The following is an 11,658-nucleotide window of genomic DNA, read 5'->3' as shown; positions in this document are numbered from 1 at the left end:
ATATTATAGATAACTATCCCTTTAGATTATAGCAGCTCTCTCTCTCCACAAAGTTTATCTTATACATAACTAACAAACTATTATAATCAACCAAATCATAGAATTTCAAAAATTTCAGTTTACAGAATAATATATTAGATGGATAATGGTTGTTTTTTTGAGTGATAACTCTTATAGCGCTTTTCTGCAAAATAAAAACTGGATGTGTAATTGTCTTACCCCTATACCTCAACACAATAGACCAAGTGAGGAACAATTAATGTGTTATATAACACATAAAGAGCTTTATTATTAAAAAAGTCCCTTACTTTGTAAAGCAATGCAATAGATTTAGCTAGTTTTAAGTAATAAAATATAATGCTATCTTCAGCTTAACCTTAAAAAAAAAGGAGCCATTTGAGTTGAGTTTGATGCTTTGGGCTCCTGACTCACCCAGCTCCCTCACTTACAAACAGGAATCAACTGCTAATGATCTAACATGGTTATGTACATGTGAACTCAACTGACCCAGAACCTGAGAGCTCAGAAGTCTGACATGCACCCTCATAAGCCTCCCTGACTCATCTCATCCCTCGCTGTGTAAAACCCCAGGATTGAGCCCCTCTTACGAGCGTGCGATGCTCTGTATTTGCAGAGAGAAAGAGAGTTGGGGAGGGGTTGGGGAGGGCAGATAAAGCCTCTTTGAACTGGATGATCTCATGATGATCTAATATGATGTCATCTTCGCCGTGTTGTGTCTCTGCCACCAGGTGGAGCTGTATAACTTCATGGCCAAAGACAACGTGCCGTTCCACAGCGTAGTGTTCCCCTGCTCTCTACTGGGAGCACAGGACAACTACACCCTGGTCAACCATCTAATTGCCACCGGTAATTACTTATCAGGATGGAATGAGTTAACTAGATTATTAACTATTTATATGCCAGATTATTAGCTGTTTGAATGATTTAAAACCCAAATTATGTAACCTGATCTGTAATTTTCCCCCTCAGAATATCTGAATTATGAGGACACAAAGTTCTCCAAGAGCCGTGGTGTGGGCGTGTTCGGTGACATGGCGAAAGACACGGGCATCCCCTCTGATGTGTGGCGGTTCTATCTCCTGTATGTGCGTCCAGAAGGGCAAGATTCAGCTTTCTCGTGGGCTGACATGGCTCTGAAGAACAACTCTGAGCTGCTCAACAACCTGGGAAACTTCATCAACCGGTCAGTAACGGTCATAGGTACCAAAAGTAAATCTAGTTGTCTTTGTTTGATTTGCGTAGTAAGTTTGAACACTACTAACTTCAGAACCGAAGCTTCTACAGTGATAAAAATATGCTTACCAAGTGTTTTTGTCTTTATGTAACACACTTTCCTAATATATGACTAAGTTTTATTTTAATTGTTCCTATCAGTCATCAGATAAAAGGAGAAAGCTGTGTCACCTCAGGTTGCTCCCACTTTCTTCACGTTTCACACAGGATGTAAAAATGCAGCAAGACTGTCATCAAGTCCAATTAACAACTTAGTTTTCAAATTGTTGTATTCCTTGGATAACGTCTGTTACAGCACTATTACGAGACGCTCACCCCAGTTTTCTAAATTTGTTTGAGATGGCGTAATTTAGCCCCAATTACATCGCCTCAAATGATTTTTAAAAGATCAGGGTTAAATCCTGCATCAAAGATGTTTCTCAGCTGCGTTTTTTCCCCCCAAAGTACCTTGATCTTCAAAATTGGTCTCGGGCAGCAACGCCGATGCCTAATTGCTTCAAAAATATCTTGTAAATTGCGTTCAGCCTAAAGTAGAAAGAATTCTTTCTTCAGAACATAAATCGAGGCCTTCCCTGAATCCAGTTTTTGAGGCAGTACTTTATTAGTGATGCTGCAGCTTTTATTATACAGGTGATTATAAGATCTGTAAAGAGTTTAGAGCTTTATTGCTGTTCAGTAAAAGTATTCTGTTGACAGTCCGTCAAATAGTCTGTTTTGTATGAACCCTTTTTTCTCTCTTCCAGAGCCGGGATGTTTGTTAGTAGGTTCTTTGAGGGATGTGTGCCTGTGATGGATCTGCAGCGGGAAGATAAAAAGCTTCTGGCTCTGGTGGGCTGGGAACTGCAGCAGTACATCCAGCTGCTGGACAAAGTCAGGTAAGACCAGTTGATCTCACTGAATGTGAAAAACAATCGTAAGGACATGATGTTAGATTTAGACGCTTAAGTATTAGATTTGATTGACGAATAAAATGACATAATATGCAAGTTTAGTGTTATTGTATGTTTTACTGTGTTAACGCTGTGTTCGTTTCATCAGAATTCGTGATGCCCTGAAACACATCCTGAACATTTCCCGGCATGGCAACCAGTACATTCAGGTTAATGAACCCTGGAAGAAGATCAAAGGTGGAGAGCTGGAAAGGTAAGATGACCTAAACCAGTCTACAGCACTGTATAGTTTTTTTTTTTATTATTATTTGTGGAATTTCATCTTTTTTTGTCTTTAAACTGAAAAAATAAAATAAAATCAGATTTTATTTTACACAGATTCAGGTGTAATTTATTCTTCTGCCTCTGATGAGTTGATATGACCTGTTTGATGTTTTCAGGCGGCGTGCCGGCACCGTGACGGGCGTTTCTGTGAATATCTCCTGCTTGCTGTCAGTGATGCTCTTACCTTATATGCCAGAGGTCAGCCAAACCATCAGGGATCAGCTCAACGCCCCTCAGTCTTGTATCAATACCATGCTGCAAGGCACCGGAACGTTTGTGTGCGCTCTGAGCGCCGGCCACCGCATTGGCACCGTGAGTATGACCTCCGCATGCAAGATAGATAAGTTCCACCTTTGCAGACGCAGAAAACGTGCAGCGTGTCGAAGCTGGGTGATACAATGAGAACGCAACAGTCTGTCAGTATTTCAGTAATGTTGAAGGCATTGCAGTTTTGTGAATGCCTACACACACACACACACACACACTTGTGAATAAGAGAATAGATAGCAAATGGAGGTCTCAGCCTTCCAGCAAACAGCAAGTTTCTCTCAGGCCACTTGTCCCTTCAGGTCTAATTGTGGTCGCTTGTCTGCGCAGCAATTTGACAACGCTGCGTTAAAACAGCCCGACTGTCACGACTGGCAACCGCAGTCTGCAGATAAACACCAAGACCCTCCATGACAGAAAACCAGACAAAACGTTTACATATAAGAGCTCTCTGACAAACTGCTTCCTCTCACTGTGTGTTTTATGTGAGAGTGACCAAGACCTGAAAACCACACATAGATAATTATCTGTGTATTTGAATAATCTTATTTATTCAAAGATAAGCAGAGTAAAATATTCAGCTAAATTGATCTTGGGATGAAAAAACTAAGTTTTAGTCAATGTCTACATACATATCTTGATTTGTTTCTTTTTTTTATTGCATCTGCCAACCTGTTTTACTTCCAGGTCAGTCCGTTATTTCAGAAACTGGAGGCTGACCAGATTGAAGCTTTGAAGAAGAGATTTGGTGGACAGCAGGTATTTGATGTTTATAATGTCTAATGATCTGTGCACGAGTTCAGACAGGTCATATATCGATGTGGATTAACCTCTTATAAAGCTCACGGTTAAGATTAAACATATAGGTCCAACTGTTCGCATGCCTCTGTCGAATTGTCACTGGAAATTAAAAAGTGTCTTTTTCTTAAAACATAAGGAACAAAATGCAGTGAAAATACTTAAATTATGTATGTCACATCCATCATATAAATAAAGATAATCCCTCTCTAAACCTTCTTGCCTGTAGCCTGAAGAGGAGCCATCTAATAAGAAGGTATTGAGTGGCATGTGTTTGTGAAGAGTCAGTCCACACTTGTGCTGCTGTCAGTGTTGATTACCGACCGCCCTCACTAACACTAGCTGCCAATTCTTCGCCTTTTTATGTTGGATTTTCACTCATCCTAGTGTGACTCATTGTCCATTCACGTAGCGATTCATAAAATCTCATTAACAATGTGCGTTTGGAGTGTAATTGAAATAAAGCAAGTAATCAGTAGAGCTTTCCATTGAAAAGCTTGAAAAAAATCCTTCGTCTGTTCACATCTTCAGAAACCATCGGAGAACATCACCACTGCTCAACCTGCTGCTGCAGCCGCTCCCTCTGATGGCGTTAAACCAACGGCGGTGGTCGGAGTGGACCCAGAGAAGGCCAAGCAGCTCACCAAGGCTGTGGCTGAGCAGGTGAGCTCAACACCGACAGTAAACTGATCCGCCAAACACTAAACGTACTCCGTTTTACCATCGTTTCGCCACACTGTTAAAGGAATCGCTCAGAAATTATAAAAACTTTTATTTCTAACATTTTTCATTTGCAATGAAAGTAAAAAGCTAATTGTTTTATAATTTCAAAAAAAAAGAAGGTAAAAACAGCATTATAAAATAATCCGCGCAAAATATTAGAGAAATAAGTTTGTTTTGAAAGGTATAAATTTGTTTTTTCCAGGTAAGAAATTGTTGTGTGCAGGTTTGCGTTTATTGAATCACAATTGTCTATTTATTTTTTCAGTTTAACTTTTATGAATTTTAGCTTTTAGATTTAAATGTGTCATTTCTGCTAATGCAGCTCCAAATTAAACGCAAATTTCCAGATTAGTAAATGCCTTGGTATTTTCATGCTGAAATAGATTACAAGCATTTAATTTGACACCAATTTATGTGGAGATGCTTTTTTTTCCTCGTTCTTCACAGGGGGAAAAGGTCCGAGCACTGAAAGCCCAGAAGGCAGAGAAGGACGTGATCACAGCAGAGGTGTCCAAACTTTTGGACCTTAAGAAACAACTGGCTCTCGCTGAGGGGAAGAACCCTGAACCTCAGAAGGGCAAGAAGAAGTGAGGCAGGAAAAAAAGGGAAAGAAAAAGTGAAGGTTAGTCAGAGGAAGGAACAGAATGGTTTTGAATATGATAGAAAATGGGAACAAGATGTACACTGAGAGATGAGGGTATTAGCTTAAGGCAAAGCCGTGACAGAATCTAAGACAATGTGGTGTTGGCACCGAGGACTAATGAAATGCTGGATAGGCCGACGGGGAAATGAAAACACAAAGAGACAGTCAAATGAATACAGCTACAGAATGGAGGGATTTTTTCCCAATCCCTACACCAAAAGAAACTGATTTTATACTCTCCCTGTGATAAAGTCAGCATACGATATTGGAAGGTGTGTTTCACATTTAAAGATGTTTTTTTATATCCTCTGGAAAAATTTTTTTTTGCTAAAACCACCCGTTTTGGATCTATAAATAGTGGGGAGCAATGTCCTGTTTTATTCTGTTACTTTGATTTATTCTTTTCCTAAATCCATTTTAAAAAACTAACAGCACAAACATCAACAAGGCAAATAAAACAATATCTGACTCGAAATACATGTTTTTACTTTGTTTTATTGCAAAGTTGTAATTACAATGAATATGGTAAAATACGCAATTATGATGCAGTAATAAAAGCCATGCATATTTTAATGAAAAACAATTTGAGTACAATAAGAAAACAACCAGTATGTTGATCATACAGTACAAGCCATTACTGTACAATTGTGAATATATATTACAGCTTTATAGAAAAATAGCAAAATTAGGTAGAACTAAATTCTACCACAACATCCCAAAAATGATAGAAAAGGTCAGCTTCAAAGTATAGCCGAATTGCTTGCTTTATCTAAATATAAACGTAAGCCGTGGGTTATACAGTATAAAACTTGGGAAAAAAATGTTTTTTTTTGTTTTGTTTTAGTGTTTTAAAAAGGTGGAAAAAAACATGTTCTCATACTCACATTGCACGGGGCACTTTCAAACTATTCCTGAGCTCCAAAACTCTTCAGAAATTGGGGCAAATAATCTCTGCTAGCCAGATTGTAGCCCTTAAGGAAGAAGTTACAATTTATTGCAAAATGGTGGGAATAAATAACAATGAAATGCTCTCTCAAACTCAGCCTCCTTTCCAGTAAACCCTCAACTAATGATCCATTTTTATTCCTTCCATTCCATTCGATTGAACCTATTTTAATTCCTTATATAAAAAAACATTCATTAAACTCACTGCATGATTTGCATCTCAAGCCATCTTTCCTTCTGCATACATTCAGGGTCCTTTCAATTTTCCGCAATGCTGTTGCAGCCTTTTCTCTCTGAACTCTTTTGTGTTTTATCTTGGACATTCAGTGCTTTTCTTGCCATCTTTACTTGCATTTCTTCCCTAAAACTTTCACCTTTAAAATTGTATCTTTGGTTTCCATTCTTCTGTCTGTCATATCCTGACCACTGCATTTCAGCTTTCCCACCACTGCTTATTCTAATTCTGTAGGACCTTTTATCGTGTACTGCTGTCTTCCATCTGTCCCCCCCGTCTTTCATTTCCTGGTGTTGACTAGCCTCTCAATCAGAGCTCTTCTCGTCTTCTGCACCTCCTCTCCCAGCCTTTCAATCTCTGCTTTCAAACGCTCGTTCTGCTCCGTTAGCTCTTGTACTTTCCTCTCGTTCTCCTGCTCTCTTTCTTTGCGACTCTTTTTGGTAGACGAGTAGGATGTGCGCTGCGTGGAGGAGGAGGAGGAGAACGAGGACAAGGCACTGTTGGCCCTCTCACTACTGGTCCTCTTCCGTTTCCCCAAACGGGAGGACAAATAGTCGGAGGGAGAGGAGACAGGTGAGGATGGAGGAGAACAATTTTGAGACGGCGACTGGGAGGCTGAAGAGGAGCAAGAGGGAGAATCTGGGACGCAGGGCAGTTCCTCCTCGCTGGCTGAGGGAGACGCAGGATGGAGGTTACTGGAGTGGTGATGTTGTTGATGGTGATAATAATAGCCACCGCTGATCACAGCTCCGCTTTGATCCACCACTCCCACTCCTCCTTCACTCAGCAATTCGAAGAACTCCGGAGGCAGCAAGTCACCGCCACCTCCACTTCTCTCGGCCTCCACTCGCTGCTCCTCTGCGACAGCTGGACTCATGCAGGAGGAGGAGGACGAAGAGGACGACGACGAGGAGTGATGCAAAGTTTGGGTGGTGTGGAGCTCTTCTGTTGTCTTCTGGACACCTTCAGCCCATGTCTGGTTTCCATCGGTGAGCCACGTCAAAGAACAACTCTCCAGAACATCCAGAAACTCGGGCTCCTTCTACAAGCAGAAAGTAAACAAAAGAAAAATAAATAAACTTTTTCCAATCAATTGTTTGGAAAACATTAAAGAGAACTACAAACTACAAAACAGTTACAATAATGTAGTTTTTAAACTACTGACCTCAGTGCATGTGGGGGCACGTGCCAGTTTTGCCCCTCCCGAATCGGAGCCCAGAATATCCTGCAGGTCCTCATACCACGCCTCCAACTCTGCACCATACAACGGCCCTACACCAGGAGGGTACGGCGGGGGCAGGTGTAGCCACTCGGCAGTCATCTCGCCAATCAGTCGCAACACACAGACACACGGCCACACAGTTTAAACTGGACCTGGTGGGTGGGAGCAGCCGCCAAACCCAGGAGAGTAAGGAAGCAGATGAAAGAGGAGCAAAAAGCAGCTGCATGTTAGACTACTGATGAGCCAAAATAACTCCTTCAGAAAAAAAAAAAAAAAAAAACTAAACTAAACCACTTTTCTGTAAGGCCAAATAACATTACTCCTGATTATAAAATGTAATAACAGACAGACAGTAACTGCATACCACATAAATCATGCCTCAGGTCACAACAACTAAAAATGATCACATGAACGAGTCAAACAAAAAGTCAATTTACCTTTAGAAATTCTCTGCTAATCAAGTCTGGAAAATTGTTGGAGATATATTGTCCCAATAATTCTGAAGAAAAACACACACAAAAGATATGGGTTATTTTGTATTCAATTAAAACAAGTTTTATTTTATTGCTAAAAATTGCTGATATTTCAAAATGAAAAATGATGATTTGAGCAAACACAGAGCAAGAAAACAAAACGGTGCCAAAAAACAACTGATGGGGAGAAAGGATTTTTCTTTTATTTTCACAAAAAGGGGTAAAAGCACATCATAAATACCTTAAGATGATAATAAAAATAAAAGGGGCATAAATTAATATAAACATATCGGTTGTAAACAAAGACCAAAATATTCTCCACTGCGCCCCCTGCTTTTTGCGGCTCTTAAAACATGTTCAGGTTGAAAAACAAGTGGTTTAAGCACAAGGAAACACTTCATGTCTGACATTTATCAGTCCATATAAAAAGGACTATACAAAACAGACGTTGGCACATTTTATTAAAATTACAATTTCAGTTCCATCTATTTAAACTCAGTATAATTAAATCTAAATGTTAAATGAAGATCGTTTCCTTTCTAAAACTTTTAATTTATTTTTTTGGGGTGTGTGCCACGTTTAAAAACTTGGGTTTTGTAACTGAAACCGACACTTAAAAAATTTAACAGAAAAGAAAAGTTTTAATGGTTTTAGCTGATATCCATGTCAGCTGTAAGCCAAGACAGTTACGTCATGGAAATGTAAGTCCAGCATTAGGAATGAGCGAAACAAAAAAAAAAAAAGAATAGTCTGGGAGAAACGATGTGAGTTGTGTCTGCTCAAAGCATAGTACAGAAATAAAAGCCGTAAGGATGAACACATTCGTACACATTGTTACAGTTCAAATATGCCTTAAGATGTGAGCGGCTGTATTAGACAGCAGCTAAAGCAACTTCTCGCTAAAAGTCTATTTGACAGCTTAAAAACTAAACAAACAGCCACATAAAAACAACTCAATGTGGATTATGACCAATTTAAACAACTGTTATTCTAAAAACGGCACTGGGATAAATGTCAAATAAATAAATAAATAAAAAACACGCACCCACCGGCCGGACCACTTCATACCAGGTTCACAAAACACCCCAAAAAACATCGACCAACTACAATGAATATGAACTCTTGCTTACCCTCTTTCTTTTATTAGCTCGCCGTCTCGACTGTCTCGAAGCTGAAAGTAGATATTTTAGTAAAAATTGATGATCGCTCATGTTAACCATTGTTCAGTCTTGACAGCTGAATGTGATTTTACGGAAACTCCCGGCGGTGTTTTTATTGAGGAAGACGCCAACCGAACTATGCATGAAAAGTTAGTTTCACTACAACCTATCCTGAATGAGGGGTGACCGACGGTGGGTTTGTCCAATCAGAAGCACGATGGTGAGATCTTTCCCTTGGCGACATCCAATAGGCTGCTCGGATTGTGCTAAATGGGCGTGGCCTGTCGTCGTCGCAGCTGGTTCTCTCCAGTCCGTATAGTTTGTACGAGCAGCAGTTGTGATGCAGTCATAAGACGGCCAGGACGAATTTGGGGCGTATGGGAGTCACATGAAAGGAATGATGCAATGCTTGGCAACCAATTTCTAGCTGGGGATAACACCAGCAGAATCAGAACATGTTTTATTAAACACTGTTGGCTCTAACAAAAATCTAAAAATATACATATATGCATGGATATCTAATGTCGAAGAATTGTTTTTTTTTTTCCTTTCTTTTTTTTTTTTTTTACCGGAACAGAAAAGCTGAATCGATTCTTTTTACCAAGTGTTTTTCACGTTTTTTTAAGTGTTGTGTGGCCAATCAATTTAGCGCTTACATGGTCGTGACGTGTTTATTAATGAGGTTGTCATCCCCCTCCATTCATTTTCGCCTGACGTTGGATGTAAGTTGTTTGTCTAAAGTTTCTCTGACGTGTTTTACACATCTGCTTTATCAAAGCGTGACATTCTGAGGGAAACGAAATAATTATGTATGGCAGGCCGTTATAACATATTCTAACCTCACTCGCTTGTTACTTTTTTAGGTGTCTAAAATATCCTTGAAGTCAAAATAATAGATAGAAGTAAAATGAGTATTATCTACAATTAAAATAAATATTGTAAAATAGTTTAAAAATTTCAAAGCTCAAGTTGTGTTAGACTCTTTTTCTTATATTATAGCAAGTTACCTTATCTTGTGTTACCATATATATGCAAGAAGGCGAGTAAAATCTAATTTTAAGATATTTAAATAATAATAATAATGTCCTGATGCATCTCAGTAATCCAGGTAAAAAATCAAAAAGAAAAAAATTGTATAGGTCTTCTGGACGGGTTCTTCTCTAACGAAACGTAATAATAATAATAACAAAAAGGTTGCAGCAGTTGTAAGAAAAATCAATGGCCAGACGAATATTACTATTTAAAAAATAACCTTTTGTCTTCGCAGAATGGCATTTATTTAACGCTAACTATTTTGGATTCTTCAAACGTCGTTCTTCCTAAAGTAATTATGGCATTGTTCATTTAAAATTATTTTTCAGCTACGTTTTCACAGCATTGTTCGTAAATAAAATGAGCAATGTGGATTTCTGAAATAAAATTCTTACAAAAGAAATCCACCATTTTAAGGCTGAAAGAATGAAACTAGCTCCTTGTAGTTCTTTTTGATTCTACGTGACATTTCTAATCATTATATGATATATGATATATTGTTTTGCCATACAGGAGGCTCTTTCTACTTGAACTTTAGAACAGCGTGTTTATGGAGACCAGCGGTCTGGTAAATCATAAACAGTTTTTATTCTATTCCACGCGCAGGCTTTTCGAGACTTTGGTCTCGGACATTTCATACCGCGCGCTCTATTTAACTGCAGCTCCGCGAGACATCAAAACACGCCCCGACCGAGCCGCGGCGCGTGCAGGCTGGCTGTGAGCCAGCAGCAGACCACTGCCTCTTCTTTTTAAACGCCAGCCTTTTATTTCCAGCAGATGATGATGAAACCCAGCAGAATTCATTACCCAGTCATAGAAACTTTTATTCAATATTTCTCCGCCTTGCGTGAGCGTTACTTTATCAGCAATGATCGATTTGTTTGTTTTATTTTAGAAATCACCAGAAGGTTTAGCAGAACAATACATTACATTTTTGTAAACACAAAAGCAGTTCAGTTCAGACAAAATGCGCGTGTCACAGTAAGCTGTAAACTCAAATAAAAGGTTTTTAAAAAGTTGGGCTGCATGTTCTCGCTACGCTTGAGTTGAGGGGAAATAAACTAAAGTTTAAAGTTCAACAAGGTCACCAGTTCAGGCGGAAGCTTTTAATATCCGGGCAGGCAGATCAACAGTAAACAAACAAACAAACAAAGTGACATAATAAAACCAAGTTTCATCACGTTTGAAGCTCTTCAGCCCTAATCCTAAACTCAGCGCGCGCACACACACACACAGTGTGTGTGTTTTCTTTTTCCACGCACGGTGAAACGTGCACGCCCCGACATGCACAGCCCCCATAGCAACAGCGTCAAGTAGCGAATAGAAAGCTCCAATACTGTCTCTAGGACCCGGGTTAAAGCGCTGCAGGAAGCACCGCCGACACGTCACGACTTGAGTGGCTGTTGCCGAGTAGTTCAGCATAGTTTCTCCGCTCCCCTCCCTCTCCACCCTGCCGTCTGTTTGTTTTGTCAGTCTGCTTTGTGTCATCAGGAGAAAAAAAACACTGTTTGCCGCACCACGTTTTATGTTGCCTTTGTGGACTAATTAACTTTTGTGTTAACAAAGCGAGAAATGAATTAAATATGGAGGTTTTGGTTCAGTGAGATTCTGCTCTTTTTTTGTTTTGTTTATGTTTTGACAGAGTGTAAACAAGTGGTGCAAAGTTCTCACTGATTGAGGACTGTCTTATTG

General features: G+C 39.5%; 2 protein-coding genes across 3 annotated transcripts in view; one reads left to right on the top strand and one right to left on the bottom strand.

Annotated features, from left to right (window-relative positions):
* Positions 1-5,374, top strand: part of mars1 (methionyl-tRNA synthetase 1) — a 16,593-nt gene extending 11,219 nt beyond the window's left edge. Inside the window, exons 14-22 of one of the 2 annotated variants that reach the window (XM_014004154.1) lie at positions 750-867; positions 991-1,204; positions 1,998-2,129; positions 2,293-2,397; positions 2,585-2,780; positions 3,423-3,494; positions 3,763-3,789; positions 4,065-4,196; positions 4,704-5,374. In XM_014004154.1, coding sequence (XP_013859608.1) covers positions 750-867; positions 991-1,204; positions 1,998-2,129; positions 2,293-2,397; positions 2,585-2,780; positions 3,423-3,494; positions 3,763-3,789; positions 4,065-4,196; positions 4,704-4,847 — 1,140 coding nt within the window. In that variant the 3' untranslated portion in view covers positions 4,848-5,374. The remainder of the gene's footprint in view (positions 1-749; positions 868-990; positions 1,205-1,997; positions 2,130-2,292; positions 2,398-2,584; positions 2,781-3,422; positions 3,495-3,762; positions 3,790-4,064; positions 4,197-4,703) is intronic. The other variant, XM_014004155.1, reaches the window with a different exon arrangement.
* A 2-nt stretch (positions 5,375-5,376) lies between these two features.
* Positions 5,377-9,029, bottom strand: ddit3 (DNA-damage-inducible transcript 3). The gene is made up of 4 exons (XM_014004156.1): positions 8,905-9,029; positions 7,739-7,800; positions 7,245-7,453; positions 5,377-7,121 (listed from the first exon to the last, which is right to left on the bottom strand). The coding sequence occupies exons 3-4, from the start codon at positions 7,398-7,400 to the stop codon at positions 6,360-6,362; spliced, it is 918 nt and encodes a 305-aa protein (XP_013859610.1). The 5' UTR covers positions 7,401-7,453; positions 7,739-7,800; positions 8,905-9,029; the 3' UTR covers positions 5,377-6,359.
* Between the last annotated feature and the right edge of the window lie 2,629 nt (positions 9,030-11,658).

This window comes from Austrofundulus limnaeus, unplaced genomic scaffold, assembly GCF_001266775.1.
Source record: "Austrofundulus limnaeus strain Quisiro unplaced genomic scaffold, Austrofundulus_limnaeus-1.0 Scaffold22, whole genome shotgun sequence".
Lineage (NCBI taxonomy): Eukaryota > Metazoa > Chordata > Actinopteri > Cyprinodontiformes > Rivulidae > Austrofundulus > Austrofundulus limnaeus.
This window is presented reverse-complemented; position numbering and strand designations above follow the sequence as displayed.